This window comes from Aotus nancymaae, unplaced genomic scaffold (genome assembly GCF_030222135.1).
Source record: "Aotus nancymaae isolate 86718 unplaced genomic scaffold, 86718_ANA_hifiasm-v0.15.2.pri h1tg000011l, whole genome shotgun sequence".
Classification (NCBI taxonomy): domain Eukaryota; kingdom Metazoa; phylum Chordata; class Mammalia; order Primates; family Aotidae; genus Aotus; species Aotus nancymaae.
Window position 1 is genome coordinate 88015635 of NW_026988422.1, and position 17659 is coordinate 88033293.

At 58.7% G+C, this 17659-nt stretch overlaps 1 protein-coding gene across 1 annotated transcript; it reads left to right on the forward strand.

The window, feature by feature from the left end:
* Window positions 1-4797: 4797 nt before the first annotated feature.
* On the forward strand, window positions 4798-7179 carry ZBTB42 (zinc finger and BTB domain containing 42). Its single transcript, XM_012471143.3, has one exon. The coding sequence runs from the start codon at window positions 4798-4800 to the stop codon at window positions 6070-6072; it is 1275 nt and encodes a 424-aa protein (XP_012326566.1). The 3' UTR covers window positions 6073-7179.
* The last annotated feature ends 10480 nt before the right edge of the window (window positions 7180-17659 follow it).

Below are 17659 nucleotides of genomic sequence, written 5' to 3' on the forward strand. Positions count from 1 at the left end.
GCGGGAGGCGGGTGGAGGAGGAGATGCAGGCAGAGGCAGCGGGTTCGGCACTCAGCGCTCAGCACCGAGTCTGCAGCCAAACCTGGGGCTCCATCCCTGCCTCCTGGGGCTGACCAAGAGAAGGACACCCCTTAGAGAAGGACTCTCTTGGGCCAGGCGCGGTGGCTCACACCTGTAATCCCAGCACTTTGGGAGGCTGAGGCAGGCAGATAATGAGGTCAGGAGTTTGAGACCATCCTGTCCAACATGCTGAAACCCCATCTCTACTAAAAATACAAAAAGTAGCCAGGTGTGGTGGCATGTGCCTGTAATCCCAGCTACTCGGGAGGCTGAGGCAGGAGAATTGCTTGAACTTAGGAGGTGTAGCTTGCAGTGAGCAGAGATCTCACCATTTACTTCAGCCTGGGCGACTGAGCAAACCTCAGTCGAAAGAGAGAAAGAGAAGGAAGGAAGGAGGGAAGGAAGTGAGGAAGAGAGGGAGGGAGGGAGGGAAGGAGGAAGGGAGGAGGGAGGGAGGGAAGGAGGAAGGGAGGAGGGAGGGAAGGAAGGAAGTGAGGAAGAGAGGGAGGGAGGGAAGGAAAAGGAAGGAAGGGAGAAAGGGAAGGAGGAAGGGAGGGAGAGAAAGAAGAAAGAAAGAAGAAAACTCTCCCCCTGCATGGGGGCACTCGCTCCTCAGGCAGGGGACTCCCTATTCCTGCCTCTCCCCTGGGCACCTCCGTTCGCTCCTTCGCAGCTCGGACTTTGTAACCCCAGGAAGGGCCCTACCTCGAGGGGGCCAAGTCAGAGGCCCGGTGGTCTGTGCCACCTGAGGAAGATGCCTGACCCAAGGGTTGCCCCCAGAGCCTGGCTGGTGTCTGTCTCTCACCCAGCAAACCTGCACCCTGGGCCACCTGGGGCTCCCTCTGGGAAGGTCACACCTGCCCAGTGCTCCCCCAGGAAGAGTTCCTGGTGCCCACCCACCATCCTGGGCTCTGCCATGCAAGGATGGAGGAAGGAGTTCAGGGAGGAAGCAGAGGATGAGAGGGCCGGGAGATGGGCCAGCAAGTGACCAAGGGTAGGGGCTGTGGGAGGGAGCAGGGCACCCGCTCGTGGAAAAGGCAGTGACATGGCCAGGCTGTTCTTGAAATGGTGGGACCTCCTGCTTATTCTACACTGGCTGTCTCCAAGGAGGCCTCCCAGCCTTCCCAGCTGGGTGCCCTGGCACCCGCTGGTGCCTGCAACCCACTGTGGGCCCCACGCTCCAGTCCTGTCTTCGTCTTGGCATGAGCTGCCCTCCCCAAAGACAGGGATCTCCCCGTGGGCAGGGCCAGCCCCCTCTCCTCTGGCCTCCCAGGATGAAAGCAGGGTCCTCTCTTCAAGAGCACCCCTCTCACGCCCCAGACAGAATGGCCAGGAGAGGACCCAGCCCCACGGCTGCTGATGGGACTGCTGAGGCACTCCGTGGCCAGATGTTCCCAACAAGAACTGCTGCAGCAGGGGCGGCCTGCTCCCGAGCTCGGGGGCCTCCGGCCCTGTCACCTTCTACAGCTGCTGGCGGGGGCAGGACTCCACGGCCCTGGGTTCTGTAGGTCCCGGCAGCAGCTGCAGGGCGGGGCCTCGGGAGAGCTCCCAGGCCAGATGGCCGCCTGTGTCTGGAGAGGGCCCGCCTGAGCCGCCACCACCGCCGAGACGGTGGCTGTGTGCCAGTGTCCTGTCATTCCTGCGCTTGAGACCAGCCAGCCACAGGGGCTCTGAGATGGCAGGCTGGCCGGGCTCCCAGCACCAACTCAGGGCTGCCTGGGACAGCCCCCTCCCTGATCAGTGTGGGGCAGAGGGACTTGAACGCAGGCATTCCTACCGGAGAGGTACAAGGACCTTCTCTCCCACTGTCCCCTCCCCGTCCTCTGCCCCTTTCCTAGCTGAGCCCCACCTTCCAAGTCCTACCCTAGGCTCCTGCAGGCAGCATCCTGACCCTCCCTGTGTGCCACAACGCCCTCAGGTGTCCCAGGCTCTCTCTGTCCCAGCAGCCAGGCAGGGCAGGCTGAGGTGCTTGCTCTCGGCCTGGAGTGGGGAGCGTCAACCTGTGGCCCAGAGCCCCAGCATGGCAGGCCACCCCACACGCTCTGAAGGCTCAGGGGCTGCAGGTGTGGGCAGACAGGGCTGGACTGTTGCCACAGAAGATTCAGGATTAGGGATTGTGGGACCATCAGTTACCACTCACAGAAGCAACCATCATGCATTCACTCAACAAACATTTACCGAACACCCACTTTGCATCCTGCCAACTTTTAAGCACCAAGTGAACAAAACAGCTCATTCCCTCAATATCCCTCAACCACAGAACACCCGAATGCGCTGGAGAGGAGGGGAGGCAGCCCCAGGGGTTGGGAGGGAGCTTAGCTAAGCGGTGCAGGACTGAGGAGTGGGCTCAGAGCAGAGACAGGATTTAAGAGAAGCCATTGAAGGGTTCCTTGGGAAGAGCATTCCAGAACCTGAGAGCTTGCCGAGTGCCAGGGCCTGTAGTTAATTTTCACAAAGACCCCGGGATGCACTCTGATTCCCATTTTGCAGATGAGGATTATTGAGGTTCAAAGAGGTTAAGGGTTTTGTCCTGCTCAAGGCTGGGAGGGGCCGGAGCAGGGCTCTGATCCAGGCAGGGCCAGAAGGGAGCAGTCACATCTGGGTTCACCCTTAACTTATCTGAATTCAGCTATTCCTGCTGGTGGCTGGGGCAAGTCAGATGATTATTTAAATGGGTGGAGGGAGGGGGCTTGGCCTTCCTCAGGAAAGGGTCCTCAGGGTGGACGGCCGGAAGTGATGGGAGCCAGGGCCCTCCTGTCCCCAAGCGGGTCTCAGTGGCTGTGAGTGCAGTGTGATTCCAGGCGTCCAAGCTTTGGTTGCCAGGTTTAGGAAATAAAAATGCAGCACATCCGGTGAAACAAGGAATATTTTAGTATCACAATGTGGCCTTCCTTCCCAGACTTCAGGACCTACTGTGGGCTCCACTCCTCCTGCACACACATACCTGGCCAGGTCCTGTCCTTGTCACCCCGCCCCTCTCCCAGCGCCACCCCCACCCCACTGCACAGCCTTGGCTGGGGCGACTCCGCCACTGCCTCCTCCACTGCCTGGGCTGCAAGGCAGTGCAGGTGACTGGCTGAATCCGAATCCCGGTTCAGGGACTTGCTGCCTGATACGTGGCCCTGGGTACCTTACCTAACCTCTCTCACCAAAAAGGTATAAAAATAAGAGTATCTAGTTAATGGGACCGTCGTGAAGATGATCCGGTGGTCTAGAGTAGCTTCAAACCTGCTCAGTCAGGGGCAGCCCAGGTTGTGCCCCTGGGAAAAGGCTCCACCTGCCGGGGAGGGACCCTAACCCTGCCAAACACACTCTACTTCTCTGTCGATTTCCCTCTCCCAGAACCAGATGTCCCCCTCACGTGGTTTCAAGGCTTCTTTGCCCTAGAACACTCCCCCCCACTCCTCCCTACCCCACTCCCATGCCAGCCCCTGGCCCGAGTCTCCTGTTTGAACTCGTTCCTGACTGCCCTGGGCTCCGGAGGGCTTCCACTCCCTCCGCTATGGCATTTGCCCCCCATCCCACCATGTCTGCTGGGAGGTGCCCGCTTTCCGTGCCTCTCTGCGCTGGGTGCCCCATAGACGCTGGGCTGGGTCTGTGGAAAGGGTGGAAGTCCCCGTTTCAGGATCGATATCCTGTTTGAATGTTTGGAAGAGGGTCCCAGATGAATTAAATTCAAAAGGAGGCTTTCAAGGAAGAAGGAGGTGCACCGTCTAACCCCATCCGCGCACCCTCTAACCCCATCCCAAGGCCGGCGCCCTGCGAGGTGGCGGGAGGCCGGGGTCCCGGGTGTGCCCTGGGTTGACTGCCCAACAAGGGCCGGGATAGAAGCGGACCCTCGAAAGTGTTCCCTTTGCAGACTGGCGCAGTAAGGACCCCATGCCGGGAGAGGTTGGGAGGTGGGGGACCCAGGCCAATCAGGCAAGTATCGCGAGAGACCCCCAGCCCCCGCGCAGTGCCCTAAACCCCCCTTTCACCCTAACGTCCGCGCTGGCTGCGCGCGGTGCCCGGCCGGGTGGGGCAGACAGGGGAGCGGGGCGAGGGTGACCTCAGCGGTTCCGCCGCTCCGGGAAGTCGCTCGGCCCGCCTCCTCCGGCCCCAGCTCCGAGTTTCGCTCTCTCCGGGGCGGGGCGAGCGGCGGGCGGCGCCGGGCCAGCCAAGTTGGAGCGCGCCCCGCCCGGCGCCCTCCCCGTCCCCGCGCCCTCGCGGCCGGGGCGCGCCACCCGCAGCTCCACGCGCGCCGGGGCCGCACTGGGGAGGGCGCGCGGCCGGAGAGGAGCTCGGGGCGGCGGAGGTGAGTGCGGGGGGCGGGCTCCCGGCTCCGCCCGCCCCGCCCGACGGCCCGCTCCCCGCGGCCGCGCTGCCATAAATGGGGCCGGCGGCGGCGGCAGCTGGTGGGCCGGGCGGCAGCTGGAGGCGGCGCGGAGGCGCGGGGCGGGCGGCCGCCCGGGAGTGAAGCTCGGGAGCGCCCGGGCGGGGACGCGCGCAGGTTTGCGCCGCTCGGGTCCCTGCGCCGGAGTCCCGGGACCCGCCCCCGCGTCGGAGCGGCTACTGTTTACTTTCGATCGAGTTTTTCCTGCTCGGGGCAGGTGCCCGCGGCGGCTCCGGACGGGCGGTTGGCGCGTCCCTCCCGCGCCGCTCCTTCCGCGCTGCCTGCCGCCGGGAAGGGCGCTTCGCGGGCGTCTCCAGGCGCGCTGACAGGCGTCCCGTTTGTGCCCAGGTGATGACGGCGGCGGCATGGAGTTCCCTGAGCACGGCGGACGGCTGCTGGGCCGCCTGAGGCAGCAGCGCGAGCTGGGCTTCCTGTGCGACTGCACCGTGCTGGTGGGCGACGCGCGCTTCCCGGCCCACCGCGCCGTGCTGGCCGCGTGCAGCGTCTACTTCCATCTCTTCTACAGGGACCGGCCCGCGGGTAGTCGCGACACGGTGCGGCTTAACGGCGACATCGTCACGGCGCCCGCCTTCGGCCGCCTACTGGACTTCATGTACGAGGGCCGCCTGGACCTGCGCAGCCTGCCTGTCGAGGACGTCCTGGCGGCCGCCAGCTACCTGCACATGTATGACATCGTCAAGGTCTGCAAGGGCAGGCTCCGGGACAGGGACCGAAGGCTGGACCCGGGGAACCCTGCCCCTCGGGCAGAGCGTGCTCAGCCACCGTGCACCTGGCCTGTCTGGACCGCTGACCTCTGCCCAGCTGCCCAGAAGGCCAAGCTCCCCCCAGCTGGGGTCAAGGCTGCCCTCCCTCCTCGAGCATCTGGGCCTCCTTCCTGCCAGGTCCCAGAAGAGTCAGACCAGGCCCTGGACCTGTCGCTGAAGCCTGGCCCAAGGCAGGAGCGGGTCCACCCACCCTGCATCTTCCAGGCACCCCTCTGCGGCCGGATGCAGCCAGGGCTCCAGCCACTGGTGAAGGATGAGCGGGACTCACTGTCGGAACAGGAAGATAGCAGCAGCTCTAGGAGCCCCCACAGCCCCCCGAGGCCACCTCCTGTTCCCGCAGCCAAGGACCTGGTGGTGGGCTTGCGGCCGCTGCCTGTCAGCGGGGAGGGCAGCCGGGAGCCGGAGCTGGAGCTGGATGCAGGGCGGGTGGCAAGCGAGGACGAGCTGGGGCCTGGCGGGCCCCTCTGCATCTGCCCCCTGTGCAGCAAGCTGTTCCCCAGCTCCCACGTGCTGCAGCTGCACCTTAGCGCCCACTTCCGTGAGCGGGACAGCACACGAACCCGGCTCTCCCCGGACGGCACGGCACCCACCTGCCCGCTCTGCGGGAAGACCTTCTCGTGCACATACACGCTGAAGAGGCATGAGCGGACACACTCGGGTGAGAAGCCCTACACGTGTGTGCAGTGTGGCAAGAGTTTTCAGTACTCACACAACCTCAGCCGGCACGCCGTGGTGCACACTCGAGAGAAGCCGCATGCCTGCCGGTGGTGTGAGCGCCGTTTCACGCAGTCTGGGGACCTGTACCGCCACGTCCGCAAGTTTCACTGTGGCTTCATCAAGTCCCTTCTAGTGTGATGCCTCCCTGCGGATCCTGAGGGTGCGATGGAAGGGAAGGGATGGGGCCCTCCCAGGTGGGACAACAGCATGGGGTGTGAAGCCTGGCCAGGTGGAAGTCCCAGCTCGGGCCGGATGGCTCAACCCGCCCGGCAGAGAGCATGCTACCACTTCCTGGAACTTGGCCTTAGACTCGGGTGACTCGGGCAGCCCTCCTCCCACCTTGCCTCTCCTTCCCCCTCACTCCCCAACTCATTCCAGCCCCCAGGCGTCGTCTCCTGTCCCCTCCAGCCAAGTTCTGAGGGGTGTCCAACCAGCACCTGGCCCTGCCCTGGTTTCTCCGTGTGAGATGGCACATCCACCTCCCATCTGGGACTTTCCTGACCACTTCTCTGGCTTCAGGAGGTCTTCTTGAGCCTGGCCCCTCACTAGGTGAATTATTCACATGTCAGAAAAGTTGCTATGTGTCCTGATGGGGTGCTGGGAGGAAACAGGACACTCCTGGGGGGGCAGCAGCAGGAACCCCTGCCAGGAAGGCCTGGGGCACACTGAGTGCCAGCAGGGGCCATCTGGGCACAGCTGGTGTCTTGGGGGGGGGTGCAGCCCCAGCAGGGATCCTACGGCAGCAGGGGTAGCCAGCTAGAAGCTGAGTGGCTCTGGCGTCGTTCTCTCTCGGGTGGGACGTGAGTCCATGAGAGCGCTCAATCATCACTACACTAACTTTGGTCAGAGAGTGGGAATTTGGAACTGGATTCTTTTTGCTTTTTCTTTCCTTTTTTTTGATATGGAGTTTTGGTCTTGTTTCCCAGGCTGGAGTGCGATAGCCCAATCTTGGCTCACTGCAACTTCACCTCCCGGGTTCAAGCGATGCTCCTGCCTCAGCCTCCCATGTAGCTGGGATTACAGGCACGCACCACCATGCCCAGGTAATTTTGTATTTTTAGTAGAGACGGGCTTTCTCCATGTTGGTCAGGCTGGTCTCAAACTCCTGACTTCAGGCGATCCGCCGGCCTCTGCCTCCCAACATGCTGGGATTACAGGTGTGAGCCACGGCACCCTGCCGAGAACTGGATTCTCGAGACACAGAAAGAGCCTCCCTGAGTGCAGGTCTAGGAAGTCTCTGGGCATCCCCAGGCGTGGGCCTTACTTTGAAGGTCACTCTACCTGCTAGGGGTCTCCCTGGAGCTGTGGGCACTGCCATGCACTGACTGAGCAGGGGCCAAAGGCTGCCCTGTTTGCCAGGAGCAGGGTTTGTGGGCCTTTTCCTGGGTGAGGCATGGGTGAAAGTGGCCATGGCAGCAGGGGTAAGGGCAGGCGAGGAGTGGGAGTCACAGCACCCCAGCCTCCATCCGCAGCCTGGGGAGGCTAACGCTCCTCAATCAGGAGTAGAATGTGAAGACCACGCCCCTTGTACATGTCACTGGTTCAGGTCGTGCCCTGCTTTGCCCACCTAATCACCAAGCAAATCTTGCCGCCAGAACCTCACTGGCCTCTGGGGGTCAGCAGGTGCAGAGTCACATGGATGCCTGGAGACCACCTGGGCTGTTTCCTCTGACCGGCAATGGCCTTGATGAGAGTCCAGCCAAGTCTACGTTTTTTCTCTTCTCCTAACAACACTGGATGTCATACTTATTAGTCAGCCTGGTCTGGAGTGAAAGACCGTCCCTAGCGCATCTCCCACTCGCCCTGGGCTCCTGGTATGCTGGGTGCCTGCCTGGGAGCCCAGCGCCTCTGGGTGATGCCCAGGGCTCAGACGCCCTGGATGGCTTTGGTCTTGAGACAACGGGGGGTGAGGCTCTGCTTCTGATTGTCCTGGGCCCCAGCCCCCACCTCTGCAAGAGTTCAGTGTGATGTGCTCCATAATCGTGTGCGTGTGTGTGTGTGTGTGTGTGTCTAGCACATGGCAAGGCCGAAGCCAAGCCGGTGCCCCACAGATGGGCAGCCACACTGCCGCCCAAGCACGGAGGTGTGGCCGAGGCATTGGTCCCCCCAGTGGTTTCCATGGGGGAAGGACTTCCCTTTGCTGGGTGGGCAGCCTGCCCTGAGCCCTCTATCAACACTGGGTTTGTTGTCTTCTGCACAGCTACTGTGAAGAGAATGTAAGAAGTGGTCGGTTTAAGTTGGGATGAAGTATATACATGTACATATATTTAAAACACTAATTGTGTGGGAGAGTGTAGTAGAGGCCTGTGCAGACGCAAGGTAAGCAGAGTCAGCAGTGGGGGGGTCTCCTGGGCCAGCCCAGCACCTGTGGGTGCTCTGGCCCTGCGGGTGGGGACAGCTCCAGGCTAACCCCAAAAGACAGCTGCTGGTGCACAGCGCCTAGGAGGTGTGGGAGTGGGTGCTGTCTTCCTCTTTTCAGGTCACGGTGACAGTAATAAAGCCCACCTCCGATGGAAACGGCAATGACTGTTCCTGGGGACGGGTGGGGACTCCCAGATGCCACCACGTGCTCATGCTGCTGGGTAGGGGAGACTGGGACAGGGCTGAGGGCAGGTGGCACCCCCTCTCTCCCCAGGTTTGTCCCTGACTGCCAGCATCTGGGGGAGGGGGTCCAGGGAGGCAGATCCGTCAGGGAGGCACAGGACACGGGCTAGCTTGGCAGGGGAAGCCACAGTGACTTCTTGCCCTGGGGAAGGAGGCTGGACCCTGGAGGAAAGCTGTGAGCCTGGGATGCCATGGCCCTCCCCACCACCCTATGCCCTTGGCCTCTTGCGGGCAGGAGAAGGTACAGCGATTTCTAGAGCCTTGTGGCAGGCTGGGCTGGGCTCTGGGCTGATGAGGATGGGGCGGGCAGTGCCACTCCTCCTCCTCTGCCCTGCTCCCTCTGGAGGCCCTGCAGGGGGTCATCAGCCCTGAGCCTTCCCCTGGAGGGAGCACAGCCTTCTTTTCCAGGCCAGCTGGGGCAGGGCCTCCACATGTGCTGTAAGCTTCAACAAAGTGCCCCCTTGGCTTGAGAAGAGCCAGGGTAACCCCCAGGCCCAGGACAGGGTTGGGACAGTGCTGGCCAAAGGGTCCCCAAGGTCAGGATGCACTGGTGTACAAGGGCCTCCACTCCTGGGCCAGCTCCTGCCGCCTTCCCAGTCCTGACCCCAAATGCGGGTCCTTCCTTCTGGGAGGCGGTGCTGGCTCCTCCCCTACCCCTCCTGTGCCCACCCTGCCTCCTGCTGAGTCTGGCCCAGGGCCCTGTCCTGCAGGGAGGCCTTGTCATGTTCCCAGTTGGGCCCATGACTCAGCCCAGGCCTTCGCAGCCCAGAGGAGGAGGCTGTTTCTATGCCAACCAGGCAGGAAAGGAGGATGGTCTGCTGTCCCCTAGGGGGCATGGGGCTTCCTGGGGCCCCTCCAGCCTGCCCAGCTCTGCCACACTGTGCTTACAACTCGGCTGACTGCTGGAGCTGTTGCCAAAGCTTTCAGTTCCACTCCTGACCAGAGAGGGACTCCTGGCACCCTCCTTGAAGCCCATCCAGCCGGCTTCCTTGGCTGGATGGTAAACTGAGGCACATGGAAGGGACCAGTACTGCCCACGGTCCCAGAGCCAGTTGGTGGCAAATCCAGGACTTCTTCCACAAACTCCAGGTACCTCAAGCTGTCTGCCCACAGTGTTGGGCACAGTGGCAAGTTGGGGCAGCAAGGACGAGGCCAGAGGGAAGGAGAGGGTTAGACTCTGTGGAGGAATCCTAGCAGGCTCCCCAGGAAGGCCGAACTCTCAGGAGCCTGCGAGTGGACAACATGAACACAGGCACCGGGCAGGGGCCGGCCCCCAACAGAGGCCCAATCACGTCAGCCCAGGTGCGTGGACGCCACCCCGGGGAAGCTGCCTTGCAAGTGGGAAGCAGGAGAGTCGGCAGCTTGGGCCCCTCCCTCCCGCCACCTCCCCAGCTCCTGCCCACTCCCCAGCACCCCTGGTCTTACCTCTTCCCAGTGTTCCTAAATGGCACTGAGTCCTTCCCAGTGTGGGGGCTCCACTCCACAGACACCCCTGGGGACCCTGACGACAAAGCCGGTGCAGGTATGGCTCCAGCCCCTGCCGTCCCAGCTCTCAGGGGTGACCTCCAAGCCCCCAAGGCCTCTCTGCCCTCGTCTTCCATGACTTCTCTCCTCCCCAGCTCAGTGCCATCTTCACCGAACACATCCCACACTGTCATCATGGTCATCATCATCACCATCACCCCGCCCCATGGAACCACAACTGTCACCTCCACCATCAGTGTCACCTCCACCACCATCACCTCCACCATCACATCACCTCCACTTCCACCAGTATCACCACCACCTCCACTTCCACTACCTCTTCCATCACCATCACCTCCACCTCCACCAGCACCATCACTACCTCCTCCACCTCCACCATCGCCTCCACCTCCATCACCATTACCTCCACCTTCACCACTGTTACCTCCACCATCACCTCCACCTCTGCCATCATCTCCAATTCTGTCACCTCCATCATCACCTCCACCTCTACCATCACCTTCACATCCACTATCATCTCTGCCTCCTCCACTACCTCCTCCATCACTATCACCTCCACCTCCACTACCATCATCACTATCTCCACCTCCACCATTGCCTCCACTTCCATCATTGCCTCCACCTCCAGCACCACTGCCTCCACTTCCACCACCATCACCTCCACCTCTACCATCACCTCCACCTCTACCATCACCTCCACCTCTACCATCACCTCCACCTCCTCCACCATCACCTCCACATCCATTACCTCCACCACCATCACCTCCACCTCCACCATTGCCTCCACCTACACCATCACCTTTACTTCCACCACCTCCTCCACCATAACCTTAACCTCCATCACCTCCACCTCCACCAGCGCCTCCACCTCCAGCACCACTGCTTCCACTTTCGCCATTACTTCCACCTCTACAATCACCTTCACATCTACCATAACCTCCATCTTCTCCACCACCATCACCTCCATATCCACCACCTCTTCCACCACCAGCACCTCCACCTCCATTACTTCCACAACTATCATCACCTCCACCTTCACCGTCACCTCCACCATCACTTCCACCTCCACCATCACCTCCACTTTCACCATTGCCTCCACCTCCAACACCATTGCCTCCACTTCCACCACCATCACCTCCACCTCTACCATCACCTCCACTTTCACCATCATCTCTGCCTCCTCCACCACCTCCTCCATCACTATCACCTCCACCTCCAGCACCATCGCCTCCACTTCCACCACAATCATCTCCACCTCTACCACCACCTCCACATCCACCATCACCTCCACCTCCACTACCACCATCACTATCTCCTCCACCTCCACCATTGCCTCCACTTCCACCACTATTACCTACACCATCACCTCCACCTCCATCACCACCACCTTCACCATCACCTCCACTTTAACCATTGCCTCCACTCACCTCCACCATCACCTCCACCTCTACCATCACCTCCACCTCCATTACCTCCACCACAACCATCATCTCCACCTCCATCATCACCTTTATTTCCACCATCACCTCCAACTCCACCACTTTCACCATCATTTATACCTCCACCACGACTTCCATCTCTACCATCACCTCCACCTCCTCCACCATCTCCTCCATCACCTCCACCATTGCCTTCACCATCATTTATACTTCCACCACCGTCACCTCCACATCTACCATCGCCTCCACCTCCACCATTGCCTTCACTATCACTTCCACCTTCACCATCACCTCCATCTCTTCCACCCCACTGTAGCCTCCATCTCCGCCTCCACCATCACCTCCACCATCTCTTCCACACCCACTGTAGCCTCCATCTCCGCCTCCACCATCACCTCCACCATCTCTTCCACACCCACTGTAGCCTCCATCTTTACCACCATCACCTCCACCTCCATCTCCACCTCCACCATCATCACCTTCACCTCCAGCACCATTACCTCCACCTCCACCACCACCACCACCACCTTTATGGAAGACCCCACAGAAATTGAGCCAACTCTAAGTCGGCTTCCAGGCTGAGGAAGTATGACTTGATTACATTCAAGCTGAGAAGTGGTTGGAGAAAGGGGTGATATCTGCCCTCCTCACTCAGTGGAGCTTCAATATCTGCACTTCCCTTTTCTGTAGCCCTCAAGTTTCAGGATTTTTATTTTTTGAGACAGAGTCTTGTGTCGACCAGGCTGGTCTTGAACTCCGGGACTCAAGCAACCCTCCCCACTCAGCCTCCTGAGTAGCTAGGATTCTAGGCATGAGCCCAGAGGCCTGGCTAGTTCCAGGGTATTTTCTCAGTTTCCCTGCACCTCCTCCCTCTCGTTTCTACCCTTCCATATACACAAGAAGACAAGTCTACATCTCTGTGAGAGTAGGTCTGCACCCTTCTGCACACACACCCACTGATGCCTCTGAACACAGCATAGAAGGAAGGTCTCCCCTCCAAGTCCTGGGACTTCCATGCACAGGACCACCAGTGCCTGCCCCATCAGCCCCGTCTTGTGCGTGTAACCACGTCACTTCCCTTCTTTGGCCTCAGCGTTCTCGCCTGTGAAATGGGAATGGCAGACAACTGTTGATGGGTGAAGAGGGTAACATCCACACTAAGTGTGGGCAGCAATGCTGCCGACAAATGTTAACACCTGCCTCCCTCTGGGGCCAGTGCCAGGTCAGAAGGGAGCCAAGGGTGAGGAGCCTTTGGCACCAAGGCCATACAGAGTGCACCCAGACTCCCTGGGCGCCAGCTGTGCTGGAGCATTGCTGAGGAGTGCAGTCTGCGGACCTCTGCAATTGGGTCCTGGCCTGGCTCTGTCCCTCCTCCAGCCAGCCTCTTGCTCCCCCTCCCCCTCCATACCCCTTCACCTCCTGCTGTTGCAGAGGGTGGTGGGGTACACCACGGCAGTGAGGAGTCCAGGGACAGCGGCCTGGAGGGCCGGGCTGTTGCCGACACAGGCTGGCAGCAGCAGAAAATGCTGCCTCCAGAGCCTGTGCCTGAGGCAGAGGGCGGCCGTTCAGAGAGGTCCCAGGCCACAGAGGACCATCCCCTGCCAGGCAGGGGTGATTGAGTGCTGAGGCTGCTGCTGGCCCAGCTGTAGCCCTGGTATCAGAGGTGTCAGTGGATCTGGGGAAGGGCCAGAGACTCTCCTCCCTCCGTGGTTTTGTTTCCACTCATTTAAGCAGAAGTCTGAAGTCAAGACACCCCTTTCCTTGCCGTCTGAAGCAGACGCTGGGGTGTGGTTTTTGTTTCTTTATTGGCTGCAGTAGTTGGCTCTGGCTGTCATAATAATGTACCACAGACAGGGTGGCTTGAACGACACTTACTGTCTCACAGGTCTCAAGGTATCTGCAGGGTTGCTTCCTCCTGAGCCCTCTCTCCTCAGCTTGCAAAGGGTGGTCTTCCCTCTGTGTGTATCTTTTTTTTTTTTTAAGTTTCACTCTTGTTGCCCAGGCTGGAGTACAATGGCGCAATCTCAGCTCACTGCAACCTCCGCCTCCCAGGTTCAAGCAATTCTCCTGCCTCAGCCTCCTGAGCAGCCTGGATTACAGGCATCTGCCATCATGCCCAGCTAATTTCGTATTTTTAATAGAGACAGGGTTTCACCATGTTGGTCAGGCTGGTCTTGAACTTCCAATTTACGTGATCCACCGGCCTTGGCCTCCCAAAGTGCTGGGATTACAGGTGTGAGCCACCACACCTGGCCCTAATCGCCTCTCAAGGATACAAATCATATTGGATTAAGGCCCACCCTAATGACCTCACTTTACCTTAATCACCTCGTTAAAGGCTCTATCTCCAAATACAGGCACGTTCTGAGGGACTGGGGGTTAGGACTTCAATGCACAAATTTGGTGGGGGACAAAATTCAGTCCATAACCCTTGATATTTCAGAAGAGTGTGGAGGCCTGAGGACGCTGGCCTGGAGCCGGAGGCCCAGATCGCACCCTGGCTCTGCCAGCCCTGGGCAAGCCACTGCAGTTTTTTCATCAATAAAAGTTGTTGAGGTTGCCATTTTTGCCCCACAATATCGCAGGTACACACATGGGCAGTTGGGCATAGTCAGAGGTACAGCCTCACCCACCAGGAGAACCCAGGCCTGACTCCATTGCCCAGGCCCCCACAGTAGTGCCCTTCCCTGGCTTCTCACTCCACCCCGCATCCCCAGAGCAGACCAGAGTATGGGACAGCTGAGGCCCCCTTCGTGTTCGTTCTGCTTGACATGAGCTGCCCCCACTGCTGTCCTGCACGCTGCTCCCCTGCAGAAGTCCACCTGCCCTCACCAACAGGTCAGGAAGGAAGGTGGGGGCATCCCTGGCCCCCTCCCGCTTACCCAGGCCTGGCTCTCCAGAGACTCACCCTCTTCTCCTCCTCCTCTCCGTGGGGCTCTTGACCCCCCCACATCCCCCTCATTTGCTGAAGGCTGCAGCTCTGAGCACCCCAGCCCTCCACTCCCGGGTCATCTGAGTCTCAGCTTCAGGCGTCCTCGCTCACGACACAAGCTCCTATTTTCCCGTTTACCTAATCAAGCAGGTAATTTCTCTATACAGTAATGTCTTCAATTCATAGTTTTCCATTTCTTGACCTTGCCACCTTCCGGCCGTCTGTCTCTGCCCCCTCCTTCCTGACTCTCAACTCAACGCTTGGCCATTGTTAGACTGACCCCCAGATCCTGCCTTGAGCCCTCACCTCCTTTTCTGTCAAACTACTTCCCAAGACAACCTGGATGAACCCACACATTCCCTTCACTGCGCAGGTCACAGAAAAGGAAGGGTAAGCACTCCACACACCATTTGTAATAAATATAATTTTAACAAGTAAACCCGCCCCCCAGGGAGCAATACTGGAGCAGCCTGGGCGGACTGACCGCACATGGATAACCAAGATAAGATTCTGAACAAAAATAGACATGTTAAAAAAAACTGGAAGGCACCGGAGAGCGGGCGAGGCAGGCAGAGGCCGGGGAGGAGGCTGCCCTTGGAAACAAACTGGCAGGTAAGGTCTGTGTGTTTGTGGCAACAGACTTGATAGACACTGCATAAGCAAGTTACACAAATGGCTGATAAACACGTGAAAAAGTGCTCGACGTCATTAGTCACAGGGAAATGTAACTCAAAACCACACGAGAGGCCAGGCACGGTGGCTCATGCCTGGAATCCCAGCACTGTGGGAGGCCGAGACGAGCAGATCACCTGAGGTCAGGAGTTGGAGACCAGCCTGACCAACACGGTGAAACCCCGTCTCTACTAAAAATACAAAAATTAGCTGGGTGTGGTGGCAGGTGCCTGTAACCTCAGCTACTCAGGAGGCTCAGGAAGAAGAATCGCTTGATCCCAGGAGGCAGAGGTTGTAGTGAGCTGGGATCGTGCCACAGCACTCCAGCCTGGGTGACAAAGCGAAATTCCGTCTCAAAAAAAAAAAAAGTCCCACACCAAGGCCAGTCATGATGGGTCACACCTATAATCCCAACACTTTGGGAGGCCCAGGTGGGAGGATTGCTTGAACACAGGAGTTCAAGACCAGCCTGGCAAACACAGTGAGACCCTGTCTCTACAAAAAGTAAAAGATTAGCTGGGTGTGGTGGTGCATACTGGTAGTTCCAGCTACTCGGGAGGCTGACGTGGGACACTGCTTGAGCCTGGGGGACTCAAGGCTACAGTGAGCCATGATTGTACCACTGCACTACAGCCTGGGCGACAGAGAGAGAGACCCTGCCACAAAACAAAGTCCCACCACAAGGTATCACTACACGCCAGCTCTGCAGACTGACACCAAGCACTGTTAACATGTCAACATGCACCTGTCACCTGACCTGAGGATTCTACCCCAAGGTGTCACCCAGAAAAGAAGTGAAACCTGTGACCACAAAGGATATGTCCTCTAATGCTCCTAGGAGCCTCCTCCTTGTTACCAAAAAGCTGGAAACAACCCCCATGCCCACCCACAGGAGAAGGGATAGACCGAGTGCAGAATGTTCATACGACGGGCTCTTGTGCATGGATGAAAGAGAAGAGCTGAGCTGGCGGTGCGCAAGATGTGGACGAAGCTCCCTGAGTGGAGGGAGGGAAGCCTGGTGCAAGAGTGCCTATGGCTGAGTCCTCGAGGAGGCAGACCTCACCCACTGCAAAGATGGGACCAGCAGCTGCCGCGAGGTAAGGTCACGAGCAGGGACTGGGAGGGAGGGACACAGAGGAACTTCTGGGGTGACGGACACGCTGAGATTTTTATTGCATGGGGAGGGGTGGGTGCACTACACAGGTGCAGCCACTTGTCAGAATTTACAGTTAAGATTCGTGCATTTCGGCTGGGCGTGGTGGCTCACGCTTGTAATCTCAGCACTTTGGGAGGCTGAGGTGGGCAGATCACCTGAGGTCAGGAGTTTGAGACCAGCCTGACCAACATGTTTCTATTAAAAATACAAAAATTAGCTGGGCTTGGTGGTGGGCACCTGTAATCCCAGCTATTCGGGAGGCTGAAGCAGGAGAATCGCTTGAACCAGGAAGGCGGAGGTTGCAGTGAGCTGAGATCGTGCCACAACACTCCATCCTAGGCGACAGAACAAGACTCTATCTCAAAAAAAAAAAAAAAAAAAAAGTTCATGCATTTCAGTGTATGTAGGATTTTTTTGAGACAGAATCTCGCTCTGTCGCCCAGGTTGGAGTACTGTGGCACGATCTTGGCTCACTGCAACCTCCACCTTCCTGGTTCAAGCGATTCTCCTGCCTCAGCCTCCCAAATAGCTGGGATAACAGGCGCCCACCACCATGCCCAGCTAATTTTTGCATTTTTAGTAGAGACGTGGTTTCGCCATATCGATCATGGCTGGTCTCAAACTCCTGACCTCAGGTGATCCGCCTGCCTCAGCCTCCCAAAGTGTTCAAATTACAGACGTGAACCACTGCACCCAGCTGAGGGGATCGTTTAAAACTTTCCTTAATAGGCAGGCATGGTGGCTCACATCTGTAATCCCAGCACTTTGGGAGGCTGACGTGAGTGGATGGATCACAAGGTCAGGAGTTTGAGACCAGCCTGACCAATGAGGTGAAACCCCGTCTCTACTAAAAATACAAAAATTAGCCAAGCCTGGTAGCATGTGCCTATAATCCCAGCTACTCAGAAGGCTGAGGCAGGAGAATCGCTTGAACTTGGGAGGTGGAGGTTGCAGCGAGCTGAGATCGCGCCACTGCACTCCAGCCTGGGAGACAGAGCAAGACTGCATCTCAAAAAAAAAAAAAAAAACTTTCCTTAATAAAATGTTTATAGGAAAAAATATAAAGATACCATCTGGTATCAGACTGGCAAAAATAAACACTTTGCGCCTTAGTTCATGGTGCTGTTACAAAGTACCAGACCGGGTGGCTTAAGCAATGGAAACACGTCTCCAGTTCAGAAGGATGGCCTGTCCAAGATAGGAGCGCCAGCGTTTGGTGTCTGGTGGGGACAGACTTCTTGTTGTGCCCTCACACTGCAAATCGAGCAAGCTCCAGCCTCCTCCCCTTCCTGTAAAAACATCAATCCCTTCACGAGGGCTCCACCCTCATGACCCCATCTGAACCCAACAACCCCCGCCAAGGTCCCATCTCCAAATATCATTGCACTGGATGGTACAGCTTCCTGTGAATTTGCGGGTATGCAAACAGGCAGTCTG

Excerpts from the sequence above, each read along its gene's own strand:
- ZBTB42 (XM_012471143.3), top strand. The coding sequence starts at position 4,798 with ATGGAGTTCCCTGAGCACGGCGGACGGCTGCTGGGCCGCCTGAGGCAG.